This window comes from Lathamus discolor, chromosome 17 (assembly GCF_037157495.1).
Source record: "Lathamus discolor isolate bLatDis1 chromosome 17, bLatDis1.hap1, whole genome shotgun sequence".
Classification (NCBI taxonomy): Eukaryota; Metazoa; Chordata; class Aves; order Psittaciformes; family Psittacidae; genus Lathamus; species Lathamus discolor.
Genome location: NC_088900.1, coordinates 7,037,523 through 7,063,607, shown reverse-complemented (window position 1 = coordinate 7,063,607; position 26,085 = coordinate 7,037,523). Strand labels below are relative to the sequence as shown.

General features: G+C 61.8%; 5 protein-coding genes and 2 long non-coding RNA genes across 9 annotated transcripts in view; 1 reads left to right on the top strand and 6 right to left on the bottom strand.

The window, feature by feature from the left end:
* KMT2A (lysine methyltransferase 2A) overlaps window positions 1-4,943 on the bottom strand; it is a 41,177-nt gene extending 36,234 nt beyond the window's left edge. Inside the window, exon 1 of the mRNA XM_065697119.1 lies at window positions 4,581-4,943. Within this exon, the coding sequence (XP_065553191.1) occupies window positions 4,581-4,928 (348 nt within the window). The 5' untranslated portion in view covers window positions 4,929-4,943. The remainder of the gene's footprint in view (window positions 1-4,580) is intronic.
* Window positions 1,070-4,227, bottom strand: LOC136023070 (uncharacterized). The gene is made up of 2 exons (XR_010616450.1): window positions 4,113-4,227; window positions 1,070-1,358 (listed from the first exon to the last, which is right to left on the bottom strand). It is a non-coding gene; the product is annotated as an uncharacterized LOC136023070 (long non-coding RNA).
* A 2,046-nt stretch (window positions 4,944-6,989) lies between the features above and the next one.
* ATP5MG (ATP synthase membrane subunit g) lies at window positions 6,990-8,019 on the bottom strand. Its single transcript, XM_065697154.1, has 3 exons — window positions 7,909-8,019; window positions 7,666-7,826; window positions 6,990-7,174 (listed from the first exon to the last, which is right to left on the bottom strand). Exons 1-3 carry the CDS (start codon window positions 7,961-7,963, stop codon window positions 7,076-7,078), a joined length of 315 nt encoding a protein of 104 aa, XP_065553226.1. The 5' UTR covers window positions 7,964-8,019; the 3' UTR covers window positions 6,990-7,075.
* Window positions 8,020-8,225: 206 nt separating this feature from the next.
* UBE4A (ubiquitination factor E4A) lies at window positions 8,226-17,404 on the bottom strand. Of its 3 annotated transcripts, none has more exons than XM_065697115.1 (20): window positions 17,316-17,404; window positions 17,024-17,182; window positions 16,772-16,948; window positions 16,485-16,597; window positions 16,073-16,225; window positions 15,789-15,948; window positions 15,476-15,678; window positions 15,053-15,244; window positions 14,581-14,914; window positions 14,231-14,357; window positions 13,095-13,402; window positions 12,383-12,515; window positions 11,250-11,437; window positions 10,826-10,926; window positions 10,611-10,724; window positions 10,127-10,301; window positions 9,866-10,046; window positions 9,354-9,501; window positions 8,958-9,115; window positions 8,226-8,834 (listed from the first exon to the last, which is right to left on the bottom strand). In XM_065697115.1, the coding sequence occupies exons 2-20, from the start codon at window positions 17,145-17,147 to the stop codon at window positions 8,696-8,698; spliced, it is 3,228 nt and encodes a 1,075-aa protein (XP_065553187.1). In that variant the 5' UTR covers window positions 17,148-17,182; window positions 17,316-17,404; the 3' UTR covers window positions 8,226-8,695. The 3 variants fall into 3 exon arrangements, with proteins under 3 accessions (XP_065553187.1, XP_065553190.1, XP_065553189.1); XM_065697118.1 differs by having other exon boundaries at window positions 17,322-17,376; XM_065697117.1 differs by lacking the exon at window positions 17,316-17,404 and having other exon boundaries at window positions 17,024-17,291.
* Window positions 17,405-18,493: 1,089 nt separating this feature from the next.
* Window positions 18,494-22,318, bottom strand: LOC136022983 (G protein-activated inward rectifier potassium channel 4-like). The gene is made up of 4 exons (XM_065696962.1): window positions 21,308-22,318; window positions 20,458-20,676; window positions 19,159-20,350; window positions 18,494-19,026 (listed from the first exon to the last, which is right to left on the bottom strand). Exons 2-4 carry the CDS (start codon window positions 20,629-20,631, stop codon window positions 18,698-18,700), a joined length of 1,695 nt encoding a protein of 564 aa, XP_065553034.1. The 5' UTR covers window positions 20,632-20,676; window positions 21,308-22,318; the 3' UTR covers window positions 18,494-18,697.
* An 83-nt stretch (window positions 22,319-22,401) lies between these two features.
* On the top strand, window positions 22,402-23,380 carry CLDN25 (claudin 25). The gene has a single exon (XM_065697076.1). It carries the CDS (start codon window positions 22,455-22,457, stop codon window positions 23,112-23,114), a length of 660 nt encoding a protein of 219 aa, XP_065553148.1. The 5' UTR covers window positions 22,402-22,454; the 3' UTR covers window positions 23,115-23,380.
* Window positions 23,381-25,395: 2,015 nt separating this feature from the next.
* Window positions 25,396-26,074, bottom strand: LOC136023185 (uncharacterized). Its single transcript, XR_010616515.1, has 2 exons — window positions 25,952-26,074; window positions 25,396-25,795 (listed from the first exon to the last, which is right to left on the bottom strand). It is a non-coding gene; the product is annotated as an uncharacterized LOC136023185 (long non-coding RNA).
* Window positions 26,075-26,085: the final 11 nt, after the last annotated feature.

Sequence of the window (26,085 nt, the reverse complement as noted above, 5' to 3'; positions counted from 1 at the left end):
CACTACACCCATCCTGCCAGTGTTACGAAGTGTGCAGAGCAGTCTCATCTGCCAGGACATCAAGAACGCCCAGTGCCAGAGGTTACAACCAGCCAGACCTCTGCCCACCAGCCAAGTCACCAGCAGCAGCCCACCAACTGAATGCAGTTGGTCCCCATTTTCCACAGAGTGCTGGTTGCCTCCTGGATGAGAAATTCCCATTTACAATTTCCACACTGAATGCTCTGGGATGCTCTTTAGAGCACTGGAAACAGTCTCATTCTGGTTGTAACAAGCTTTCAATACCACCTCCAAGGAAGAGGGGCAGCCAGGCTGTTACATAGAAAGATTCATTCTGCAACCAAAGCGGGACCAATGCTTCCCAACCTTTTCTAAGAGACCACTGGCAACATCATGCCCTGGCAACTGTAATCTGTCTCTCCTGGTTCCATAACAGACAGTTAGAAAGTAACACTTCACACAGACTTGGACAACTAAGAAAGGGAAAGCTTTCTAGAGCTTGTTGCTAAATTAACACAGATGTAACAAAGCTGCCCAACACATCAAAGCAGCCGGCTGCAAAACTTCAGATACACCTTGAAGTTGTTGTATCTATGCTTTAAAAGCCATATTCAGCAGTGACAAACTCATCTTCGTCTCCTAAAGAAAATCATCCACCAGGCAAAGCACAGAAGTGGTGGCAAAGTCAAGCTCTGCTCTGCAACTCAGCTCAGCGGGGAACAGCTGGCCCCTCTCTGGGAATTTCATGGTATCCTTCGTCCTTAAGGTTTGCGAATTCACTTCCTGCTGGTGCACAGGGCTGACCCGAGGGGACTGACCACAGCAAGAGGCTGTCCCGTGCTTCCAGCTGCAGGAACCCAAGTGCCAAAAAGTCCCTGGAGCAAACCTGTCAGCGGGCATTGAAACCATCTCACCTGCCCATCACTGCTGTCAGTGACACCACTGCCACAGGGAACAGCTTCTCACAGGGAACCCCACACTCCTTCCCTCAAAAAGCCTCACAAAACCACTCCCGAGAGTTTCACATACGGTGTAATGCTGCCCAAATCAAGGACACTCGCCAGGATGGTTAAAACATGCGCTTTATTTTCACGCTTCTGACAAAGGAGCACCTGAGTCTTCAGCAAGAACAAAAAGCACGCAGGAGCCCTCCACCTCTGGGGCCGTGGTCCATACTGCCTGCACCGTGCCTCTGGTTTTACATCAGTGCCTACAGGCAGTTCGCTCCCCATGTGCGTGCAGTACCAGGCAGGGCTCAGCACCGCAACCTCACAGACTGAGCACCAGGCGCTTTCACAGCAGCTGCTCAGCATCAGCCAGGAGAGGGACTTTGGAAGCAGGCAGCAAAACTGTAATGCCTGTGGAAGAAAGGGAGCATCAGCACTCGCAGCTGAGGCGTGACCACGGCAGGAGCGAAGCCACTCCTTCCTCCCAGCACATGGATCTGGTACCGACTCAAAACAAGCCATGGGTGAACATCCCTGACTCCAACACACACCTCGTAAAACATTACGAGCTGTGTATAATTGCAGCAGCAGCAGCGCTACTACAGACACTGTCACTGCCACCGCGTTCTGCTGCAAACCTCAAGTCCCTGCAGCTCTCAAGCCGATGCAGATTTATGGAGTAAACTGTCAACATGCACCCAACATGCTCAGCTTTTATGTCCCAAAGCTTCAATTAAAGTTGAGAGGCGGGAAGGGAGCTCTCAACTGACAGGCACAGCAGATATCTAACAGTGATGCACAAGCTGCTTCTATACCAAATATTGATGTAACAAATCAAGAAAGCACAGCCAAATGTCCCCTGCTGGGAAGTGCCACTCGCATCAAGCAGAAAGGGTGACACACAGTGCAAATGCCGCCGTGTTCAACCACTTACAGCTTTACTGTGCAAAAAGGCCACCACCTCCCACCCCAGCTCCTGCGGTGCCAAAGTCGGGTATCGTAATGTCGCTCCCTTAAAGCAAGCTGGTTTCAGGATAAGTCAGTGACACACAGAGCTGCAGCGGCGGCCAGGGGTTCCTACAGTGTCAACCAAAACCCAGGAGTACGCGGGGCCACCCCACGATTTGGGTACCTTTACACCAGAAACAAAGCCTCCTCCATCCCACAACACGACTGAGGAGGCGAGATGAGGATCAAGTGTAACAGGTAGTTACACGAGTGATCCCTCCGCCCCACGGGAACTATGAAAGCACCAGGCACTTATGCAAAAGACTGGTGAGTCCCGGTCAGCAGGGTCTTCTGGAAGCCCCTTTCTAGAAGAACATCTCCACCCAAAGCAGGGTACCACACAGCACCAGAACTTCACCACTTGAACACCAATGCTCAGCTGCCCCCTCCCCTAAGGGGAGCACAGGGGCATCCACGTGTGCTGGAACTCTTTCTGCATCCCCCACACTCACCCCGCAGGAGGGAAGAGCTCATCCTACCGCTTCTGGTGGCCAGCAGCAGCACTGCCATCTTTACTATGACTATAACATATGCAGTCACGCTCAGGAGAATGAGGTCCTTCAGTGCAAAACTGCTCCATTTCCTGAGCATCACCCAAGGAAAGAAATCAGCTTGGTGAGCTCACTGAACCTCAATGTGCGCCTGAGGACACCAGCACACTGTGCAAACCTGGGGCGAGGGAAAGGTCTGGGGTCTTCCCCTTCCCTCGCTGCTCCTGAGAGCCCAGGTGATGAAGCTCAATCTGCTAACACCAAGGCACAAAGACATGAGCATAACTTTCCATTGTATGTCATATTATTAGACAGAAGTTTTTAGCAGCTAACTAGAAAAGCAATGCAAGAAATAAGCTTCTTCAGATACAAGAGACCCTGTCTCTTATCAGCTGCTGGCACCATGAACATACTGATGCTATTTTAAAGCAAGGATGCCCCAGAGGCCAAACTCACATAGACCTTCTGAAGATGTTTTAGGGGGATTCTGAGATGCAAAAAACCCGCTTTAAGACAACTGGAACTAAAGTAAAACCCAAGCAACCAGTGTCACCTCAGAGAAAAGCAAGCAAAAAGCAGCTCGCCTGCCCCCAATCTCTCGCAATGTGTTACCTCTGTGGTTGGGTTGGTTGGCGGATTTCAGTCATTTCTGCCATTGAACCAGTGCTGGAGATGCATTGACTACTTTCAAGCAGACCTGGCAAATTCCACTGCACCCAGTCTACTGCAGACAGAGACCGTGCAAGCGCCCTAAACCGCAGCCCTTCAGACTCAGGCTCTGGGTTAACAGGGCTGGGGAGGGCAGCTCCAGATGACACCCGCAGTCATGGGCACCAAGGTGACAAGTGCTCCAGGACCAGTCCTGGGCATGCAAAGCCAACCCAGTACTGCAGCCAGAACCCTGCAGCCCAGCAGTGACCCCAGCTCAGCTGCGGGTGAGCAGCAACACAGCACTCAGCAGCGCTCACACCAACCAGGCTGAGAGGCACAGAGACCTCTATTTTTAATACATAAAGTTTATCTAACAACCTCTGATATGGCCAGCGAGGGAGAAACCAAGGAAGTGCTCCCGAAACCAGCAAAACATCAACAAAGATAGGCTCTCCACTCTGCAGCTGACGACCTGCCTGAGAAGAACAGATAGACCTGGCCTTGAACAAACCAACACAGCTCCTGCCACAAAGGCCCTGGGAATCTTCGTGCTGGCGCAAGGACGCAGTTAACAAGTGATGCAAAGCGAGGGCTGGGGGAAAGCAGTGCTGCAGCTCGTAGTAAGCAACACACCCCCATCATGTCTTCCCTGTGCTGTCAGTGGGTGGGCTGTTGTCAGACTCCTGCTCTGGCTGCCTTCGAAAGGCTTGGACAAAAATTAAAATGAAGGCAGGAAAAGGAGCAACTACGGGGGGGGGAAAGGAGGAAAAAAGGAGGAAAAAAGGAGGAAAGCCGCAGCCAGCGCTCCGGGTGGCCGCGGCCGATGCCTGCCCCGGGCCCCGCCGCACCGGGCCGCGAACGGGAGGATGCCCGCGGTCCCAACGCGCCGCCCACCCCGGGGGAAGGCCGCGTTTCCCCGCAGAGCATCCTCCGCAACCGGGAGAGACGCGCGCCCGACCCCGCATCGCCCCCCGCGGCCAGCGCGGCCGCCGCCACCCCCCGGGCCCCGGCCTACCTCCCGGGAGCGGGGGCGCGCGTCCGGCCCGGCGCGGGGGGCGCGGGAGCGGGAGGGAGGGAGCGGCGGGAGGAGGATAATGGAGGCGGCGGCGGGGAGGGCGCACCGGCGGCAAGTCGCGTGCGCGGGGAGGGACCGCGCGGCGCGGAGGCGGAGGGCGGCCGTGCCCCCCCCCCCCCCCCCCGCCCCGCCACCCCCCCCCCCCCCCCCCCCCCGCCGCGCCGGGCTCCCCCCGCGACCCCCTCCCCTCCGCTCCGCGGGCAGGCGGCGGCGGGGCGCGCCCTTTGTGCGGGGCGCGGGAGCGGCGCGCGGGCCCCGCGGGCGCGGTAGGGGTAGGTGTGTCCGCGCGGCGCGGGCAGGGGCGCGCGGGCAGGGGGTGTGCCCGCGCCGCCGCCGCGGAGCGGGGATGCTGCGGGCCGGGACCCGCGGGCCGCGCCGCGCCCTCCCCCCGCCCCCGCCCCGTCTCACCTCTCCGCTGCCCGCCTCGGCGCCGCAGGCCGCGCGGAACCGCCGCAGGTTGATGCCGATGGCGGCCGAGACCTGGAGCGCCGCGTCGAAGCCGGGTCCCACCCCGGCCGCGGGGCCCCCGGAGCCGCCGGAGCCCGGCGCTGCCCCGCCTCCCCCGCTTCCCGCCGCCCCGCCGGAGCACGGGCCGCCGCGCTCCCCCTCTCCCGCCGCCGCCGGCGCCGCCGCCGGCTCGGCGGGCCGCAGGCTCCGCACGGCCGGCACCCGCAGCCGGGACCCTCCCAGCCCCCGGCGGCCCCAGCCGCCGCTGCCGGGCCGGGCAGGGAAGCGCCACCGACCGCTGTGCGCCATCTTTACTGTGAGGCGACGAGCCAGAGAGCGGGGCCGGGCCGCGCCCCGCGCCCTGGATACCGCCTCACCGGCCCTTAGAGATGCTGCATAACGGCAGGCTCCATGCAGGTTGCGGGGCCCCGCCATCCCGCCGCCCGGGCGCCTGAGTAAGCCATTAGCCACGGGTGCTAGCCCGGCATAACGCTGGGCGATATGCAGGGCCCCGGGAGCGAGCTCCTGCGCGGCCCCCCGTCCTGGATAGCGCAGCCTCCCGCCGCCTCGGCACCTCATAGCCCGGAGGGCCATCCAGGCGCGGGGCCCCTCACTGGAGGGCCCCGGAACCTGCTTGCCGCAATACCGGGCCGCAAGCAGCCCGCATAACCGCGGCGGCCATGCCGACGGAGGGCGCGGGGAGCCGGTACCCGGGGTCGCGCATACGGCATAGGCGGCCCCGCCACCCGCGTCCGTCGCGCCGGGCCCCCTGGGGGCGAGGCCGCGGCGAGGCGGGGGGCACACCCCTGGGCCCCGGACACGGAGCCCCGGTGGCAGCCCCCCCTCACGGGCCGGTGCGGAGCCGGGGCGCACCGGTGCCGGTTACACAGCGCTCCGTGCGGGGAACGTGAGGTACCTGCGTCCGGCAGAGCGCAGCGCAGGCAGGCAGGGGGCGGCTGCCCCACGGCGGACGCTACCGGGCAGGGGCTCCGCGGTGCGAGCGGCACCGGCGAGCTCCGGCAGGCCTCGGGCTCCTCGCAGACCCGAGTGCTCGGGCTTCCCACGAGGACTGCAGGGAGCGAAATCCCAATGGGGCTGTGCCCGTCTCTCGAGGGAGCAGGACCAGGCCCGCAGCGTGCCCGCGCTCTGCCCCGCTTTGCCAGCCTGGTTTGCCCCAGTCCTCCCGATAAAGCCAGCCTGACGTACCCACAGCGCGGTGCCCCCGCCGGTGCCTGTGCGTGTCCGTCCGCCCCGGGAGCGAAGTGCACAGGCCGGAACAAGTCCCACAGGGTGGGCAGCCTTTGGGCAACATCAGGCACACTCACTCTTTGGTCCAGAAACCTTCTGTGAGTCAAGATCATGCTTTAAATGATCGCTGTCCATCTTGATCGAGAGCCACCTCCCTGTGCTGAGGGGCTGTATCTTCCTGCTGGGCAATGGCTTTAGGAAGAGAGGACTGAAGAGCTCCCGGTGAGGCGCCATTTTCGGGGCCATCGCTCGGTCTGGTGGGCTCAGGCAGGACATCTGGCTACAGCCCTGGTTAGATCTGCACCAAGCGTCACCTCCTCAGAGGGGAGAGAGAAATCCCAAGGTCCTGGGCAGCAAATGGAGCAACAGGAGCACGCAGCGAGTCCCAGGTACCGAAGAGGCTGTCCAGAGCTGCGGCCACAACCGAAGTTGTGGTCTCTGGGGTGGGCACAGGACACTGAGGCAGCAAACTCACCTATGGAAGCTGGCGGGTTCCTCTGCATTTGGTTTCCCCATCACTTGTGAGCCACCGTCACCGTGTCAGGAGCCCTTCTTTTCAACCAGGAAAGCTTTGCCATTGATGCCCTCCCAGTCACCCAACGCATGGTGCTGTGAGCCCACCTGTGCCACCCACCAGCACTTCAAGGGGCTTCTTGCTGGGGTGAAGCACTGAGGATGTCAGCTGCATGGTAGGGAGGCACAGCTGCCCCCAGGGCATCAGGGGCAATCAGGGCAGCCAGGCTGGGCCCTGTGGGTGCACAGTGAGTTGAGCACACAGCCCCGAGAACAGCATCAGCAAGGAGCAACCCTGGCTAGAAACCATCTCCCACGACCATAAAGAGAGGGAAGTCCTACACTGGCAGGACTGCTGGCCCAGGAGTACTCCTGCACAGGAGTTTCTGGAAGCACGTGAGTGAGCAGGCACTACACTACTTTGTACTCAGGAGCTGGCTGAGAACATGCAGGCCTGGGGGCTCCCGGGCAGCTCATGCTGGTGCTGAGCTAAGATGATGGATACGGTCAAGCTCAGCTTACCCTAGAAGGCAGGGCACAGACTTCAGCATGCCAGTCTCCACCACCAGCACAACCGGAGCCCCAGCCACCACAAAAGACCAGGACAGCTCGACACTGGTTCTGGTTTTATTGTCACCCACCCCGATACAGACTGGGGACACGGCCCCGAGGCTGGTATTACTGAGGACGAGCCTTCAGACGTTGTACCCGATAATGCCACGCTTGCCTATGATCTCCCCGATGTAAAACCACATCAGCACCTCTGTGGCCACCAGCCCGTTCCTCACCGCTTCCTGAAAGAGAAAACCTGCTTCAACTCTCAGCTCCTTCAGCTCCACGTCTCTTGCGAGCAGCTCCCTTGGTTTCCATGGCACCAGCAGCGCACATCAAGCCAGTGTGTCTTAGAAATTACTACGGAATCGAGCCGGCGGGACCTCAGGAGCCTGCCGAACCTCCTCAGCGCAAAATAAAAGGGGTAAACGTAAACGTGCACCTTGTATCATTTACGTTTATCTTATAAATGTGGCTCTGTGGAAGCCCAGCGCCAACCACCACACACCTCTGGGGGGTCAGCCAGGTGGGGACAGAGCCCACGGCAGAACGCACAGCTCCTGCGGGCCCTGGCGCACACCGCACGGACGGGCTGGCACACACCGGCTGCACGGCGGGGGGAGCCAGCGGCCTGACCCGTGGGCTCAGAGCGCAGCAGGAGCCGCAGGGATGCTGTGCGGCGGTGCCCGCTCCCCCCCCGGTGCTGCGGGCCCGGCTCCCGCCCCGCCGTTACCCTGACGGTGAGCTGCGCCAGCCGGCCGGTCTGGAAGCCCCTGATCACGGCTTTCATGCTGTCGATGGCCCGCGGGATCTCGGCGGGGGTCGGCGGGGCCAGCTCCACCTTGGCGTAGTACCAGAACGTGGCCAGGCGCGGCTTCGCGTACGCCACGGCGGCTGCGGCAGAGGGGGGGACACGACCGGCGTTACCGCGCGGCTCGCGGCCCCCCCGGCCCCGGCCCCCGGCCCCGGCGCTCACCGCTGAGGAGCTGCGGCCCGCGGGCGCTCAGGGCCTGCGCCACCTTCTGCGCCATGCTGCAGCCCCGGCCCAATGTCACCCCGTCGCGACCGCGCCCACGCAAGCCCCCGCCGCCGCGGCTGCCCTGCGCGCCGCCTGACCCCGCCCTCTCCGATCAGGCAGCTGCGCGGGCAGCCCGCAAAGCCCCCCGGCCACGTGCGCGGGGCGGGGCGCGCCGCCGCGGCAGCCGCGAGTTCGAGACCCGGCGGTGCCGGTGCCGGTGCCGGTGCCGGTGCCGCTCCCCCCCCGCCCCGCCGCCGCCGGACGCCAGCACCAGCTCCGGGATCATCTCCACCTTTAATTTCCAGCACCGTCCTGGCCGCAGCGGGCATCAGGAGACCGAACCAGCACGTACAAGTTGGCACAACCGCCCCACGCCTGACCCTGGGGACAGCGGCGCCTTCGCCCCGCGCCTATGGGCACAGAAGGAACAGAACAGGGGGAAGGGTTTGGCGTCGCTGGGAAAGAATAGGTGGGTGGGAGAGGGCCGGGGCCCGAGGCCACGCAGAGATGCTGTGCTCTTCCCGAGGGAGAGGCTCAAAGCTGTAGTGCAGTGGAAAGTCTTAGTATTAAACAGTAAGTCTCGAAAGGAAGAGACAGAACAAGGGAGGAAAGGGAAGGTCCAAGGAGAGACGCTGACACGGTGCATTCTCAGTCAAGGTAGCGACTTGCTCTGGAGCTCCAGCCACGGCCCCACGAGGCATTGATCTGGCCAATGATTGTAGGTCTAGGGCCAAGATCCCTGTTTTCAGTTCAGCGTATCGTCCAGCTCCTCCTTCTGCTTCTTCCTCTCTGCAAGCCACCGCTGGATCTTCTCTTTAAGCTCTGTGTTTGGTCTGATCTGGTCCATGGTGAGGGGGCTCCGGTTGAAAGGGTCTGTCTGATCGCTGAAAGACAAAGCACGGAGGGGATCATTCGGACAGTCCCAGTGCTAGAAATAAGACGAGGAGGAGGAGAGGCCAGGAGGAGGCAGGGGATAAGTGAGACAGGCCTCCAAAAGAGCCGCATACCTGAGGAGGTGCCGGGCTATAGTCGAGCGGTCCACGGTGACGCGGGACGAGGGCAGGATCACGGGGTCAGACATCAGTGTGCTCATGATGGGATCCAGGAACTCGTCACAGGCATCTGCGTACGTCTCCTCCTCCTGCTGCTGCCGGTCTGCAAGAGACTGGGGGACATGGGGAGCCTTCAGCCGCTGGGGCTCCTGGTTCTTTAAAGCCCAGGTTTGCTCCTAGCCCACAGCTAAAGCGTTTACTGGTGGGTGCTGCCCCATGGGAGCCTCAGACGAAGCCCTGTTCCCAGAAATCCCTCCCCCCAGCAAGACACAGGGATACACAGGCAGAACAACCACATCACAGGAACCAGTCCCTCCTTTTCTGTGTGCCTAAATTCAGTGGGGTTCTCACCTTGATCCTCTCGGCCAGGTTGCTGAAGGACACGATCATGTTCCCGGGCTTGTTGATCTTCTTCAGGACGCGGACGGTCTGGGCGAAGAGCGTTGGCGAGTAGGAGCGGCCATCCTTGGGCACCGTGGCACAGAAGTTTTCCTCATCCCTGGGCCGCAGGTGGAAAGAGAGCAGAGGTTTAAGAATCCACGTGCATCGGCTGCAAAACACAGTCCCCAGGACAGCAGCACTACCCCAGCAGAGAACTCAGAGCTAGAGAAAAGCCTGACTGCAATGAAGCACTTCCCCCAGGTCCTCTCCAGAGTGACCCACGGTATGAACGTAACCACAATAGTGTTTAGCTTTCCACCCCTGCTACCTGAGCTGCATCTGACTCCCTGGGGTCACTGACGTTAAGATTGTCACAGAAGAGCATGGCATGCTGCCAACCGGCCCACCAAAGGCCTCTGCCCGCCACAGTATCCCCAGGACGTCTCCTGCCACTCCATGGACCAGCTCTCCCCGTCACATACCCAAGGTTCAGGTAGATGGTACAGATGTCAGACACGAGCTGCTGTGGCTTGAAGTCAAACTCGCTGAAATCCTTCACTTTCAAAGCTCCCATTTTCGGCCCAACCAGGTGCTGCAGGAAGTAGTTGAGCATGGAGATGATGCGCTCCGCGAGGAATGGGTGCACAAACAGGGACTTAATTTCTGGAACAGAAAGCAGCAGTTCCCTGAGCTCCAGAGCCACCCGGGCCCCAGGTCCCAGCAGGGGTTTTTGCTCTCCCTACCGGAGGTGAGGAAGGCCAGTGTGCCTATGGTTTCATTGGACATGATGTTGTGGAAGCGTGCCAGCTGACCAAACATCTGCAAGCTGGACTCCTTCTCGCGGCGAGCCTCTGGGGACAGGCTGTCCCACTCACCACGGTCCTTCTCGATCTGCTGAACCTTGATCTTACTGAGGTACTACAAAGACAAGGCAGGGAACAGGCTGGCAAATGGGCAGTGGTGGCAAAGCCAGCCCTGTCCTGCACTGGGCTGGCACCAGAGGAACACCTCATAAACCCCGAAGGAGAATACCCTGGAGACAAAGGGGCTTTGTCAGGACCACACCTGCAGCGTGGCCAAGGGGATTTGATACTCAAAACCCCCAGAGGTTGTTTAAAGTCTGGCTGTGTCCGGATGAGCAGCAGGGAAACTTCCTTGCGACTCCAGCATGCTTCATGCTGGATCTGACAAAGCCCCTGAGCTCCTCTTCAGGATGCTCAGCCCTACCTGTATGGCTTCATCCAGCAGGAAAATGGCATCGTTCATGAGCAAGTTGAGGAAGCGCAAGAAGAGAGGGGGGTTCATTGCCTCCAGGTTCTCTGAGGCATAATCAGCCAGAGCCTGGAAGGAAGGAGCACGTGTTGAGCGCTATGGGAGAGCCCAGGCCGGCATGCTCCCTACAGAGCTGCACACACACGCTTCCCAATGCACTCCCGCCTCACCTTTATGCTCTGCCGGTAGGAATCCGTGCCCCACATGTACCTCAGGATGGGGTACATGGGGCGGCGGTAGTTAAACTTCTGCTCGAACTGGTGCGGATCACCTACACACAGGCAAAGAAACAGCTTTCCACACAGCAGTGGGCACAGGCAATGTCACAGTACAACTGACCCCACTCTGCAAGGGGACAGGCGAGAATCCAATGCTACAGCATTGCAAAGCTGGAAAGCTTGAGCCCCGGAAGTTATCCTCTCTGGATACACAGCTCTGCACAAGCCAGAAGTTTGGGAATACCAACGTTGTGCTGGAATGCCACCAGCCTGATGCAGCCAAGCAGCTTAACGCCAGAACAGATTTGGTTCAAACCCTGGAGACACTCCCCCTGCAGCTGCTGCAGGGGGAAGAGCTCTTCCCTCTGGTGCTCACCCGTAAACTCGATATCCACAAAGACTCTGATGAGCGCCTCGGCCAAGCGGGCAGCGTTCTGGTATGAGCAGAACACGCGCTTGCGGTGGAACACACTCGAGACGAGCGGGTTCTGCGCCTGGTCCAGGTGAGGCATCACAGCTTCCAGCACTTCTGCCAGCTTGGCTCGCAGGTGGGGGTTCTTCATCCTGCAAGAGAAAAAGAGCAAATCCAGCACGTCAGGAGGGTGCGGGATCAGGGACTGCTCCAGGAGCTGCGCCCATCCCTGCAGGAGCGCCACCTTGCTGGTGACTGTAAAGCTAATGCTGGTGTCCAGAGCTTACTCCCAATACTGGAGCCACGGGCAAAGGCACGCACTCAATACCACTGTTAAACCAGACAGGGAGGGCAGAGAGTGTGGGAATGGCAAAGCTGTTGCTTCCATCCCTCCCGCAGCGGCTTTCCGGCAGTGGGAACAGCTCACAGCCCGCAGTGACTTGTTTGCTCCCAAGCAAACTTCTCGTTTACTCCGCAAATCCAAAGCACTTCACCTCCTGCCCAGTGCAAATCACCGAGGTGAGGGTACAGCTCTTGTCTGCCACACACATGGAGCAGAAGCCGAACCCCCTGCCCGAGGCAGGAAGAGCCACAGCCTCCCTCTGCCAGGGCCAGCGGGAGCAGCAGGAGCTGCCAACCAAGTGAAGCGTCCAGGACCCTGCTGCGTTTACACACAAGGATAAAGAAAGAAGAGCAGAGAGGCAGTGTCCGCGGCGGTGTCGTACCGGCAGGATCGGTACCACTGCTCAGGCCTGCTCAGCTCCCCCAGGAGCCCCCGCAGAGATACTCCAAACAGATCGATCCCAGTGCCTTCCTCTAGCACGGACCAGAGGGGCTCCAGCTGACGAGGCTCCGGTGGAATATGACCAAACAAGTATTTAGATGTTGAATCCCATCTACACCTCGTGTGACGCCTGGGTCCTTCGGGCAGGGCCGCATTCCCTGTACCTCCTACAGGCAGGACTGAGCTTTTCCAAAGGGATAAACCCACTCATGGCTGCATAAACCAAGCCCCCATGCCTCTCCTGCAGCTTCCCCTCCGAGTCCCCCTTTGGAGCTCTGCAGGCACACAGGGCTCGCACCGTGGCTGTACGTACCTCTCCACATCACCCATGAACACAGTGACAAAGTGAAGGATGTGCTCCAGGGAATCTGCGGACGTCTCCAAGATGTCATCAGCAAAACGCCGCAGGAAAATGAAGAAGTCACCCAAATTATCAGCAAAGAATTCTGTAAACAGAGACTGTGCATGAGCTCCTCGTGAGGGGCAGCTCTTCTCACCCCTTCTCAGCCTCCCATCCACTCTCCTCCCATCACCCCCTTTCTGATTAAAGCTTTGGGAGCTAACTGACTGTGTCGGAACACCCCAGACATGAGGGAAGCCCAGCCTGATCCACATGGGATTCAGTCCATCTCTCCCAGCAGCTGTCTGCCCACCGTACACAGTTACACACATCTCGAGACAACAGAGGACACAAGGAGGACTTTGCGCATGGAGAGAACAGTAAATTGAGACGGTATTTAGTGGAAGTTTGCAGCGCCATGCCCTGCTGGGGTCAGCTCTCGCAGTGCTCATCTGGAGGGCACCAGGATCACAGCCTGTAAGTTACCCTGGAGGTCCCAGCTGCCTTCAGAGCTTCTGACAAGTTGCAGCCGACATCCCCTACACATCCCAGCACCTTCTTTCCAAGGGCAGAATGTCCCTTAAGCACCTCAGTGAGGAGGTGCTGCGCACACCCTCAGGACCCAGGCCTGCCCATGCACACCCAGGCCCTGTGCAGGGTTAGCAGCACAGCACGAGGGTCTCACCCGGTACATAGGCCAAGGCGCTGTCCTGCACCGCGGGCAGAGGGAAGGTGAGCTCCAGCGGCTCCGTCCCGCGGTTCCCCACGGCCAACTGCACCAGCAGAACCGCCATGGACACCTGCAGGTTCAGGCAGTTCTGCAGCATCTGCGGCTCCGTCACGGCCGTCTTGGTGGACAGATAGATGGTCATGAGGCGCTCAAACTGCTCCCTGAGGCTGTCGGCAGCAGGGCTGGAGCTCTGCTGAGCTTCTCGCCACGCTACTTGCAGGCGGTGAAGGCTTTGGTTTATCTTTACCATCTGGTCGTGCAACCTACCCGAAAACAAGGCGAGGAGGTGAGAGAAGACTGCAGACTGCCCGAGAACAGCACGGGCTTTATCCTGCTCTGCCAGTCACACTCAAACCCTTTCCTGGGGATAATCTCTTTAGGACACCAGCAATAGGAAGCCTTTAGGGAAAGGCAAGCAGGGGCTTGGGGGACCCCAGAGCCTGCTGAGGAATGGCAGTGGTCTGTGGAGTGGTCTGGACAACCCCGCTGTGGTGCCATGGTCAGGGATGCAGCAGCGTGCAGAGTGACACAGGCAGTTTCCCAGCAACAAGCCACTTGTGGAACTTTTCCATTGAGTTCTATATTTAGAGAATCAACCAGAAGGGGACAGTGCTGGGATCAGAGGTGACCTCAGTGTATCCAGGCAACCATTTGCAGAGGGAAGCTGAAAGAAACAGTGTGCTACAGTGTCCAGAGAAACCCTTTCCTGGAAGTGGACAGCAGGAACCGGTCTCTGCTTCCCATGCAGCTTGGTTTGGGCAGCTCGCAGGGGCAGGAGCTCTGACGCAGAGGCTTTCTAGGGGAGAAGTGAGATGCCTGCAGCCTGTTCCCTGAGGAGAGGGGAAGGCGAGCAGCCCACGGCACCCAGCACTTGGCTCTCAGGTTTCTATAAGCAGTGTGGCACCTGATGGACTGTCAGCACTGCCTGTGAGCACCAGCAAATGGAATTCCTTCCAATTTCAGTTAGCCTGAGGCCAAAACTTCAGTGCTTGGTACTCAGCAGTTCAAGCTGCCGGCTCTGCATTCTGAGTATTCACTGAGGGCTTAGCACAGGGCTGGGAACAGCACTGGGGGTACCTGCGAGCACCCACCTGTGAAAGCCCAAGTGAAGGGTGTACTGTGTGAGGACCAGGTTTTCTGTCACCAGGTTGTAGCTGTTGGCAAACTCAGGCTCCTGCTCACTCACAGCGGGTATCAAACAAGTTTCCTTTTCCAGACCTGGAATGAAAAGTGTCTCTGTCAAGAGCTCAGGAGGGCCCCTGCTGAAGACATAGAATGGCTGGTGACTCCGGGCAGCCTGTTCTTTGTGCTCAGTTCTCCCCTCGCTCCTCCCCAGTCTTCTCCCTTCATCCACACATGTGGGGAGGGCACTACTGGGAGCAGCAGGGAGCCGAGGAGATTCCCCTTGTCTTTCCCTTGCTCCCCCAAGGTCTGGGCGCACCTTTCATGTGTACGTTCTTACTCCTCCTCTCCTCTTCGTTCAGCTCCTTCAGGGCACAGTAGGTAGGGTTGAAGGTCAGCAGCCTGGCAGATTTGGGTTTGCAGAAGGGCTGGCAGAGCTTCAAGAGGGCAGCTCCCAGGTTGAGGAAGAAGGCATCCGAGGCATACATCTGGAAGAAGATCTCTGGCATCTGGTTTGCCCAGATCTTGGTGCGTCCCGCGTTGGCGTGGAGGCAGTTTCCCAGCCAGGAGAGGATCCTGTGCTTTGTCTCTGGGGACAGCTGCAACAGGTTCTTCAGCATCTGGTAGATCTTCTCATGGAACTGGGCCATAAACTATTCAGGAACAGAACGCGTTTGAGGGATTATGAAGGAGCCAGGGGTGGAACTCAAGCCCTGATACCACATCTCTAACTCTCAGGCACCCAGAGGCCACTCAAACACACCGGGAAGCACTGTTGTGCTTCAGCTCACCTGATGGATGTTGGACTCCTGCACTTTGATCTCCTGCGGGCTGGATCGGGATGGGTTCAGGAAGTAGCCATGGTTCTCCACGACACCGGGGGTCTTCAGCAGGCAGGAGATGTTTAAGATGGTGCCTAGCAAAGTCTTCTGGTACATCTGTCCATTGCTGGGATCCTTGGGCTGGATGTAGCCTGCAAAAACCTGGAGGACATGGCAGGGCACGCTGACAGCTGTGCAAAATCCCAGTGAAATGAAAACAAACACAAACTGACAGCTTTGGGCCAGGCAAAAAGAGGGGAGGAGAGGGGTAAAAGAGCACACACATGGTGTTAATACACAGAACTGCTGTTTGACCTCCCCAGATTAGGTCCTACAAACACACTGCTGAGAGGAGAACCTGTGGGGAGTTCCTGACCAGGCTGATGCAACCACCTTTGCTGTGTCCTTCTGCTTGGTGAAGTAGAGGAGCACGTCGAGGTATGTGTAGAGCAGGATCTGGCAGAGGTCCAGGTCCTTGATTCTGCCCAGCAGGATGTCAAACACGGGAACCATCACCTCCCCGAACGTCCGCACCTCCTCGTCCATCGTTAAGGCCTCTATGACCTCCTCCAGAAACTCAGTCATGTCTTCAAACTCTGGCACAGAAGCAAGGATCGCAGCGTGCTACAGGTGCTGTAGCCTAAACGCTGCCTTCCCTTTTAGGACCAGGGGCAGCCCAAGCTCTGCTCCACTCAGCTGGACTTACGGGCCCCTCTCAGTGCCTCCAGCATCAAGTCCACCAGCTGCTCGTACACGTTCTGGTTGACGTAAATCTCCGGGGTGAGGAACACAGTGCGAGTATTTGACACGGTCAGGTTCCGGCAGCGCACGGCAAAGGGCAGCAGGTTCTCTGGGACCTTGGTTATCTGCACAAAGAGACAGAGTCGGGGCCCTGGCATCTGCTTCTGGCCTCTAAAAGCTCAGCTCAGTCACCTCAGCCCAAAATGCCGAGCGACAAAGTCGCCCTCCTCCTCTGCAACCCCTGCCAACCTCTTCTCTTGCCCTCTGGAAACAGGCATAGAGGTAGCGCAGGATCTGCCTCTCCCCGGCGTCCCGGTCGGCAGAGAGGTTCTGTGTGCTGCTGGAGGTCATGTGAATCAGGTGGCTTCCAGGCTCCTGCAGCAGCAAGCGGGCGAACAGGGCCTGGGCAGAGGTGGGTGGGAAGTGAGGCCAGGGAGACAACCCCTCCGGGAAACAGCCCCCTGGCACCTCCTTGTTTATGCTCGGAAAAGCTCTCTCCATCCCTCCTAAGGTAACAGAGCACTAAGCTGAGAGCTCCACCACAGTCTCCACTCTCTTAAGAGCATCAGCAGGCAGGCTGCATCTGGGATGTGCCACAAGGAAACACAGTTCCTAGTGCCACAGCAGCAGAAGACCTGGAGCCTGCGGCAGGTGGCCCTACCTGCTCCACGTTGTCCATGTCCAGCCAGTCCTGGGCATCCAGGTCCGCAGCCATTTCTTCCAGGTAGACACAGCGTGCTGGGATCCCATTCCCGCTCTTCATGCTGGGGTCACCTGAGAGAGACATGGAGGGACCCGTTTCAAGCAGAGGGACACAGACTGTGCCGGGGCAGCGGAATCTGAAGGCACAGTGATGTTCCCCCCCCAGCTCCCTGCTCCCTGCCATTCATGGGGAGCTCCCCAGCTCAGAACCACCCTCTGGTGCTGGGGAATGGCTCCAGCGCTCACTGTTGTCGAGGGTGATGAGGAAGATCCTCTGGATCATGTGGTTGATGTTGAGCTGCTCACACAGCTCCCGCTGCGAGCGGAACGAGCGGCTGATCTCGGCCACCGAGTAGTCGCAGTCGTCCAGGCTCTCGGAGACGCTGTTGTCGGAGTCATCCTGGCTGACCGAGGTCTCATCGCCTGCAAGCACCGGGGGAAGGAAGGCGCTCAGCGCCCCGGTGGGGACGGCCCCCCCCGCCCCCGCCGGCCCCGCACCTGTCAGCTGCCGCAGCTGCTGCTGCTTCTGGACGGCGGCGAAGTGCTTCGCGGCGGCGACGGAGCCGAAGAGGGCGGCGAAGGGGTTGCTGGAGATGCTGTTGTTGTTCTCCTGGTCGGTCATCTCCCGTCAGCGCCGCGCCATGCGGGGGGGCCGGGCTGCGGGGAGAGCCGCTGGCAGCGCGAGGCCGGCCCCGGGCCGCGAGGCGGGCACTCAAGCGCCGCAGCGGAGCGGCCGCGCCGCCGAGGCCGAGGCCGGAGAAGGGGCTCCGGGCCCGCGGCCACCACTCACCTCCACCTCCGCCGCCGCCGGACAGCACTGCGCGTCACCGCGTCGCGCTGCAACTGACGTCAGCACCATGCGCCGGAAGAAGGGGGGGGTGCTATTGAGGAGCGGCTGGAGTGGCGCACGGAGGCGGGAGGTGCTTCCCCCTGGCGGCGCGGAGGGCCGGTAACGTCCGGTAGCGGAGCGGGACGAGAGCCCCTGCGGAGGAGCCGGGAGCGCGCCGGCGGAGCCAGCGCCATTTGCGCCCTAACGAGTCTGATTAACATGGGAATGAAGCCTTTAGGCGTCACCAGTGGGGTGGTGCTTCGGTTTTCTGGGCCCCTGCTCGCAGGGCATGACGATGGTGGAAAGGCACCGTGCTCTCTGGGTATAGGCTTTGCCGTTCGAAAGGGCGTGGGTTTGGGGTTGAGTTGCAACGTGTGTGTGCGTGTGTGTCTGTGTGTGTGTGTGCGTGTGTGCCTGTGTCTGTGTCTGTGCCTGTGTCTGTGTCTCTGTGTGTCTGTGTGTGTGTGCGCGCCCAAGGCGCCCATGCAGCAGCTTCACTGTACTGATCCAGCACAGACTGGGTTGGAAGGGACCTTAAAGCTGCTCCAGCCCCAACCCCTGCCCCGGGCAGGGACCCCTTCCACTGGAGCAGCTTGCTCCAAGCCCCTGTGTCCAACCTGGCCTTGAGCACTGCCAGGGATGGGGCAGCCACAGCTTCTCTGGGCACCCTGTGCCAGCACCTCAGCACCCTCACAGGGAAGAGCTTCTGCCTAAGAGCTCAGCTCAGTCTCCCCTCGGGCAGGTTCAAGCCATTCCCCTTGGCCTGTCCCTACAGGCCCCTGTCCCAAGCCCCTCTCCAGGTTCCCTGCAGCCCCTTTGGGCACTGGAGCACAGGCTCACCCCATTAACTGGTGAACTCCATTGCTTTCAGCCCACCGGGCCGTGCCCCAGCCTCGCCCCCCGGCTGTGACAGTTCCGTGATGCGGAGGAGGGCCCAGGGGATGCCATGGGATGGGGGTGCTGTGGGGCGATGGCTGGGTCCATGGGGCAAAGACGGGGATTCTGGAGCCCTGTGTGCGGTCTCATCCTGTGCACAGGATGGGGTGGTTGGGCTCTGGCCGCCCTGCCCTCCTGCCTCACACCCAGTGCTGGTGTGAACAGCCCCCACCAACACAGCACACACACAGAGCTCCTTTATTGGTGGGGAGGGTTTAATGTGGAGATGTCCATCACCGGTCCATCACCGGTATATCACCCATCCATCACCCGTCCATCACCGGTCCATCACCCATGCATCACCCGTCCATCACCGATCCATCACCCGTCCATCACCCCCTGTCCTGCTTTGCGCCCCGGGGCCGAGGGTGGGCTATGGCACTGTTGGTGCTGGGCACCCACCCAGCTCAGGCGCTGCCCCCCCTCTCCAGCAGCTCGTCCCGGCTCCCGGGGATGCTCAGCCCTGGCAGAGCATCCTCCGGGGGCCCTGGCAGCGCGCAGGGCTGCAGGAGGTGGTCCCAGTAGAGGCTGAGCGTGGAGTGCTCCTGCTGCTCCAGCTCCTTCAGCTCGTGCAGCTCCTTGGCGCTGGCCGCCGGGGTCTGCACCTCGAAGGTCATCTCGAAGCGGCTGTAGTCCACCCGGAAGGCGCCTTTCTCCAGGGACATGCAGGGCTCGAAGCGGTACCCCCAGAGGATCTCATCCTCCGTGTACGAGGTGCGGGCTTGGCACGTCATCCCTGGGGTGAGGCAGCACCTCAGTGCCGGGGTGCCCCAACAAGCCACTCAGGGGGGTCTCCAGCCCTGGTCACCCACTGCTGGGGGGATGCCGGCCCCAAGCCCAGGTTCCCTCCCCGGCCCCATAGACCCACCTGTGGCTTCCACGATGCCCTCGAGGATGATGATGATCTCGAACTGCTCCCGGCGCAGCGACTCTGCCGACATGTCCCAGAAGGGGCTGCGGTGGTTGATGACGTGGCAGATGATCTGCGGCTCCACCAGGAACAGGCGGTCCTCGCCCGTGTCGTAGCCCAGGTTCAGCTCCGACTGCTCCAGGGGGATGAACTCGCCCTCGGCCGTCTGCCGAGACTTGATGAGCTTGGCCCGGATCTTGGCGTCCACCATGTGGCTGTCCCGCAGGTCCCCCACACGGAACATGAGGCAGAGCCGCTCATCCCGCCGGGAGATGACGCAGTTCTTGCTGAAGATGAGGGTCTGGGCGCGCTTCTTGGGCCGGGAGATCTTGACAAACATGCAGCCCACCATCAGGGCGTCGATCATGGAGCCCACGATGGACTGTGCCATCAGCAGGATGACGCCCTCGGCACAGTTGGCCGTCACCATCCGGGAGCCGTAGCCGATGGTGCGCTGGCTTTCCACCGAGAAGAGCAAGGCGGACACGAAGCCGTCGATGTTCTCGATGCACGCCGGCCACTCGGGATCGCCCCGGTGCCCGACATCGCCCCGCACCCAGGCGTCGAAGAAGTAGATGGTGCCAAACGCCACCCAGGTGACGATGTAGCACATCATGAAGACGAAGAGGAACCAGCGGTACTTGAGGTCCACGATGGTGGTGAAGATGTCCGAGAGGAACCGCTTCTTCTCCTGGATGTTGCCCAGGTTCACCTGGCACTTGCCCACCTTCGTCACGTAGCGCTGCCGCTGCCGCTTGCCAGCCTGGAGCACGGGGCCGTCCTCCTCCAGCAGCCTGCGGCGCCGGCCCTGCAGCCCCTCGGCGGCGGGCACGGCGGTGGCAGCGCTGCTGCGGGCAGGGGTCCTGCCGCGCACCGAGCCGGGGATGTTGGCCACGCTCAGGGCGTGCAGCGGGCACCAGCGGGCACTGCTCTCCTGCGCGGTGGCCGGCGGGCACCAGGGCAGGTCACCGGCATGGTGTGGGGCGGCCACGCTGCCGCGGCTCCGCAGCAGGAACGGCTCACCGGGGGTGATGCTGCTGTGGCGGGGTGGGGACGGGTGGTTTGGCATCAGGACGCTTCTCTTGGCAGTGGTGGTGGCTTGCGGGCGGCTGTCCTCCGCTGGAGCGCTGGGGGCAGCCGGGGGATCGGGCTGCAGGGGGGGAAAGGAGCCCATTGGTGAGCAATGACCTCGGGCAGCACCGCGGTGGCATCCTGCCCGGAGGATGCCCCAGAGCCCCGGTGCAATCCGGTCCCTACCTTCTGGGGGAAGGTGCCGTAGCGGCTCGTGTCGGTGGGCGGCCGCGGCAGGTAGGCCAGCATGTGCTTGGCGGTGGGGGTCTGCGCCGCGGGGATGGAGTTGCTGCGGCCGCGGGGCTCCTCGAGTGCCGGCCGGCCGCTGGCAATGCTGTTGTGGGTGCAGGGGAGCACCATGGCGGGGCCGGAGCCGGGGCTCAGCCCCGGGCTGGGCACAGGGTCCTGCCGTGGAGCACACAAAGCAGAGGGTTACTGTGGACATGGAGGGTGCCTCTCCAAGGGGCAGGGTCTGCTGCGGCTGCCCTTGCCCGGCAGCGCGTGTACCAGCCATGGAGCAGTGCCCGGGCGGCCACAGGCTGGCACCAGATGGCTAAGCCCATTAGGGGCCGTAATTGCATTGCAGAGGCCGGCAAGGAGGTGCCCGCCTCCGCCGGGAGCAGCCTCGGCAGTGGGCAAGGTCCGGGCGAGCGCCCGCAGCCGCGCTCCGTGCGTGCCCCGGGCCCTGCCTGTGATTGCCAGCTCCCTGATGGGCTGCAAGCAGGGGCAGGCGGCCCTGGGCAGGAGGAAGGCAGCCGTGCTGCAGGCACAGACCCCAGTGCTGCGCTCCCCGGACAGGCTTTGTCCGGCCGGGTCCCCGCGGGGGCTGCAATGGGAGGTCCCGTTCCTGGCACGCAACCTGGAGAGCAGCGAGCCGCGGGGATGAGCCGCACGGACACGCCGCCTCCTCCCAGCATCCCCTCGCCCCTGCCAAGCTGCAGGCCCAGCGGCCTCGTTGCGGCGATGGAGGACGTCAGGCTCCGGCTGCACCTCCTGCCCCCTGCCCTGCGCAGACCCCTGGGCGAGGGGCACTCACCTCGCGTCCATGCGGAGCGGCCGCCGCACCGGCGGGCGCTGACCTCGGGTGGTGGCTCCCGCTCTGCCCTGGCAGCCACCGGGCATCTTCCCACTGGCTGCGGATGGGAATCCTCTGCTGTGGCCAGTGGGAGGGAAGGACTGGGAGCTCGCGGCGGCCGCCAATCCTGCTCCAGCAGCAGAAGGTGGCCCGTTAATCTGCCTCAACGACAGGCACAATTACCTTGAGACGATTTAATCAGAAGGAGCAGGCGCCCCAAAGCCAGGCGGAAGGAGCAGGAGGGGTTTCCCAGTGGATTTCCCTGCTCTCGGGATGATGCTTCCCTTCCGCTCTTGGGGATGGGTTGGTCGGCAAGGGCTGGAAAACGTCCCCCCTCCCCTGACCGGTCCAGGCTTCTTCACCCCCTCCTTTTGGGAGCCCCTTGAGATGTCCCGCTCTGGCGCTCACAGGGGCTGGACCCTGGCACCAGCAGGACTTGGTAATTTCCAGGCTGGGCCCCAGTACCCCGCTGATAAGGACGGCAGATGATGGGGGGATTAGTCACTAATCTCCCGGGGAAGATGAATCCGCCGCCGGACCCCAGGGAGGGGCGTGGAGGGGGCGGGTGGGCGCTGGGGTTGGGATTTTCCCGGCGGCGCTGCCCGTGCTTTCCCCGTCCGCGTTTCGGCGGTCGGGCACCTCCGCCCAGGGCAGCGCCGGGAGCCATGTCCCTGCTGCGGGTCAGGGTGCAGGACTGGGCCACCGGTGCCCGGCTCTGGGCAGCGGCAAAGCCTCCCCCTCCCTGCGTCCTCGGCGCAGCTCCCGAAGGCTCCGCTTCTGAGTCACTTAAGGAGTGAATGGGGCCGACGCCTCCGAGAGGAGCCTGGCGCCGGCTCCCTGCTGCCCGCCTCCCACCCCGGGGTCCCCTCCCGGCCCCGCCGCGGCCGGGGCTGCGCTGCCGGGGGCTCCGGGGGGCCGAGGACCCGCGCGCCTTGGCTTCACCCGCCCGGCCCGGGGCGGCGGGAGGACGACGGCGGCCACACCCCGGCGGCCGCGGAACGGGGCTCGGCCCGGCCGCGCTGCCCCGCGAGCGCGGATGCCCGCGGCCGCCGCTCAGGGCGGCTCATCCCGGCCCGGCGCGCACTCAGCGGCCGGCGGGAGCCGGGGCATGGCCGGGAGCTGGCGGGCGCCGGCGCAGGCGGCGGGGATGCTGCTGGCGCTGCTCGGGTGGGTCTGCTCCTGCGCCACCACCTTCGTGCCGCTCTGGAAGAGCCTCAGCCTGGACCTCAACGAGCTGGAGGTGTGGAGCATGGGGCTCTGGCAGGTCTGCATCGCCCGCGAGGAGCGGGGGGTCGAGTGCCGGGCGCACGGCTCCTTCCTGGCGCTGCCCCCCGAGCTGCGCGTCTCCCGCCTCCTGATGTGCCTCTCCAACGGGCTGGGGCTGCTGGGGGCCCTCCTGGCCGCGCCGGGGCTGCAGGGCTGGACCCCCTGCGCGGACAAGCCCCGGCTGAAGCGGCGGCTCCTGCTCGCCGGGGGAGCGACGTTCGGCACGGCCGGGGCGGCCACGCTGGCTCCGGTGTCCTGGGTCGCCTACAACACCGTCCTCGACTTCTGGGACAGCAGCGTCCCCGACGTCGTGCCCCGCTGGGAGTTCGGGGAGGCCACGTTCCTGGGCTGGTTCGCCGGAGCCTTCCTCGCCGCCGGCGGGCTCCTCCTCGCCTGCAGCGCCCGCACCACGACGGCCTCGACGCCGCCGGCCCCCGCCTGCCGCCAGCCCCCCGCCGCGGCCCGCCACCCGCTCCCCAGGCCCGCAGACCTGGTCATCTAGGGGCGCCGGCTGGCGCTGGAGGGGATCGGCTGGTGCTGCTTCCAAGGGAGCAAGGGCTTCGAGCAGGCAGCAAGGCAGGGGGAGAGCAGCAGCAGTGACACCGGAGCAGAGCCACTTGCGGCCGAGGCAGCAGTAGCATCATCCCTTGCTAGATCCCCGTTGCCAAGTCCATTGTGGTCAATGGCCACGCTCTGGAGTGGCGTCTCACTCCGTGCGTGTCCGTATCACTGTGATGTACCCACAATAAATCATCACGGTTGCCAGCAGCGTGTTTCTGTGCTCTGAGTGTACGGCTGCACCTCGCATGAGGCACAGCACGAGTGCGGATGGAGGATGGGAGCTGCAAGGGGCAGTGCTGTTCGGTCTGTCCGGAAAAGGCTGCGGAGGGAGTTGGAGAGGGAAAGGTGGAAAACAAGGGGAGAGGGAAAACAAGAGATGGGGTGGTACCAGAGATGGCTCCTGCTGCAGAGCAGGACATCGGTGGCTGCATTCCCCTGCAGTAGCCTCGCCTTCTCGGGGCTAAGACATAAAGCTGCCAGTGTGCCACAGACCCTCTGCAGGAAGCTCCTCAGCCGCATCCACTACCTGTGCAAAGAGCTGAGGCTGTTCGTGGGTCTCCTGAACCATTTCTTCCACCTTTTCCTGATCCAGCTGTAAAACTAAAGCCTGCTCGCACGCCCCTGGGCGACCAGCAGCATGGACCACGAGCCTGGACTAACAGCCGGCATCCCGACGGAGGCCAGCCCCTGCTACAGCACTGCTTAAACCCCGAGTTCCCCGCTGGTTTAATCCCTGCAGCTCAGCGCCGCGGGCGCGTGACTGCTCCAAAGGAAGCCCCTGACCAACGCCGGCATTCCTGCGGGAAGCAAAGTCCCCTCTCCTCCACCAGGTCCCTTTCGAAACCCGCACTTTGCTCACTGAGGAGAGGAAGCAGCCAGAGGAGAGGGATCGTGCCCCGGCGATTCTGACGCTGCCCGGGCTTGGGGCTGGCCTGCGAGCCAAGGAGGGGAGAGGCAGGTGCTCAGCCCTTCCTGGGGAAGAGCAAGGGATCAAGGGAGGAAGAACAAGGGATGCGAGAGTGCTGTGCAAAGAGCTGCGCGCCCCACGGCCCCAGCTCAACCCACGCGCCGTGACTTGCCAGGCACTGACCTGTGCTCTCGGGAAGCCTTTGCTGCTTTGTGTTTTGAAGCAGGCTTCGGCTATGCGAACATTTCACTTCCTGCAGCACCACAGAGAACGGGGCAAAGCCATTATGTTGGGAGGGTCGGAAGAACCAGATTCTCTCCCCAAACCACATCCTACCGCCTGCGTACTGCAATGACACACGGCCTTGCAAACGCTGTCTAGAAATGACAAGCCTGCTGGCTGGGAGGGACGAGCGAGGCATCACATTCTCACCTGCTGCAGCCAAAGCCCCCTGAGAAGCAGGCTGGAGGTCTCCTTTCTCTGCTCTCCATCACCGCAATGGGGGACAAAGCAGAGAAAGCAGCAGCAGCTCTGCAGCATCCCAGGGCCCGACCCAGGCCTGGCCGTTGGGGCCCCAACAGTCCCTGCAGGCAATGACACCTCTGCCTCATGTAAAACCTCCAGGAGGGTGCAGGATTACCCCTCGGGAGCTGTTCCCTCCTGAACAACAGGGAGCTGCGCGCCGACAGCAGGGTGGGACCGCGCTGGCAATCCCCATTCTGAGAGCTCTGCTCCTTACACTGAGTTTGGTGCTGAGTCCTGGGGACGTGCGCCCAACGTGCAGGGATAAAACCTCACCCCTGCGTGTGTCGCTCTGGGTCTGCCCCCTCCTCCTGTGCTGCTGACAAGAAATCTGTGCTTGGTCAGGGCAGAGCCAGCAGCAGCAGGCAGAAGGGTGTCATTACAACACGGGGTCATGGCATCAGCTCAATAGGTAATTCAGTGCTTCAGTTCTCCATTAATGAAGAAAACGGCGGTTTTGGAGGCAGGAAGGGAGCAGTTGCCCCTCCTTTTTCCTCACTAAACGCAGACTCCTTCCAAAAGCCCCTGAGCTCCTGCAGTGGAGCTTGCAGCGGGAAAGGGCTCAGAGAGATTCAGGGCTCCAGGGAGAATCTGGCACTGACAGCGAACGCAGGCGCTTCCTCAGGAGCTGCTCCCCTGCACGCCTGCTCCGTGCCGGGCTCTGCTCCGAGGCACCAAACACAGATGGGTTTTGGCCAAAGCACAGGAAAGCCCTGGCCCGGTGGCCTCCCGGGGCCCCAAGACGAGCCCGTGCCCCGTGCCCCCAGAGCGCAGTGAAACCACCAAGGAAGCGTTTTCATTCTAACATAGAACAAATGCTTTTATTGCACTTTCAGAACTCTGCATAGTCTGAACAAAGAGGCTGGCAACAACCGCCGCAGCCCAACGCGAACACAGGTGCCCACCGAGGGAAACGCAAACGGGGCACTTGTTTCAATAGAACATCAACATGAACAGAACATCAATATGAACAGAACATCAATATGAACAGAACATCAATATGAAAAGCCCACCACCACAAAAAAGGAGCCTGTTCCAGCCCTCAGTGGTTGTCAATGCTCATCTGACAGCGAGCCCCCTGAGGGGAGAAGGACGTTTGAGGCGGGGATGTCCTCTGCATCTCCCTTAGCCAGGCAGAAGAGAATCTCCTCCTCTCACTGCTTCCTCAGAGGAAGGCTCCTGTGTATCTGCTCCTGCCAAGCAAAACACAAAAGCCCCAAACCTGCTTTACGTGACCAGAATACTCAGCTGCCCATAGGACAGAGCGGGAGCCACCCCATCCCTGCTTCCTGACGACACAGCCCCGACTCCTGCTAGCAGGAGCTTGGCAGGACCCGCACTTGTCTCACCCCTCAGGATGACGTGAAGGTGTTTGACAGGCCAAGAGCAGCGCGTGGCCGCTCACCAGAGGAGCGGACCCCGTTCTGTGGCTGTCACAGGCCTCAGGATCCGTGCTCAGGAAGCTGCGGAAGCAGAACCCTGC

What these genes read in the sequence shown, in the direction of transcription:
- ATP5MG (XM_065697154.1), bottom strand. Translation starts at nt 7,963, where the DNA reads ATGGCGCAGAAGGTGGCGCAGGCCCTGAGCGCCCGCGGGCCGCAGCTC. An exon ending in CGGGCCGCAGCTCCTCAGCG is followed by an intron (nt 7,827 to 7,908) that starts GTGAGCGCCGGG and finishes CCTCTGCCGCAG; the next exon opens with CCGCCGTGGCGTACGCGAAG. An exon ending in TGGCGCAGCTCACCGTCAGG is followed by an intron (nt 7,175 to 7,665) that starts GTAACGGCGGGG and finishes TTTCTCTTTCAG; the next exon opens with GAAGCGGTGAGGAACGGGCT.
- UBE4A (XM_065697115.1), bottom strand. Translation starts at nt 17,147, where the DNA reads ATGACCGACCAGGAGAACAACAACAGCATCTCCAGCAACCCCTTCGCC. An exon ending in TGCTGGATGAAGCCATACAG is followed by an intron (nt 10,302 to 10,610) that starts GTAGGGCTGAGC and finishes TTGTCTTTGTAG; the next exon opens with TACCTCAGTAAGATCAAGGT. An exon ending in ACCATCTACCTGAACCTTGG is followed by an intron (nt 9,502 to 9,865) that starts GTATGTGACGGG and finishes CCTGCGGCCCAG; the next exon opens with GGATGAGGAAAACTTCTGTG.
- LOC136022983 (XM_065696962.1), bottom strand. Translation starts at nt 20,631, where the DNA reads ATGGTGCTCCCCTGCACCCACAACAGCATTGCCAGCGGCCGGCCGGCA. An exon ending in ACGGCACCTTCCCCCAGAAG is followed by an intron (nt 20,351 to 20,457) that starts GTAGGGACCGGA and finishes CCCCCCCTGCAG; the next exon opens with CCCGATCCCCCGGCTGCCCC. An exon ending in GGGCATCGTGGAAGCCACAG is followed by an intron (nt 19,027 to 19,158) that starts GTGGGTCTATGG and finishes GCCTCACCCCAG; the next exon opens with GGATGACGTGCCAAGCCCGC.
- CLDN25 (XM_065697076.1), top strand. Translation starts at nt 22,455, where the DNA reads ATGGCCGGGAGCTGGCGGGCGCCGGCGCAGGCGGCGGGGATGCTGCTG.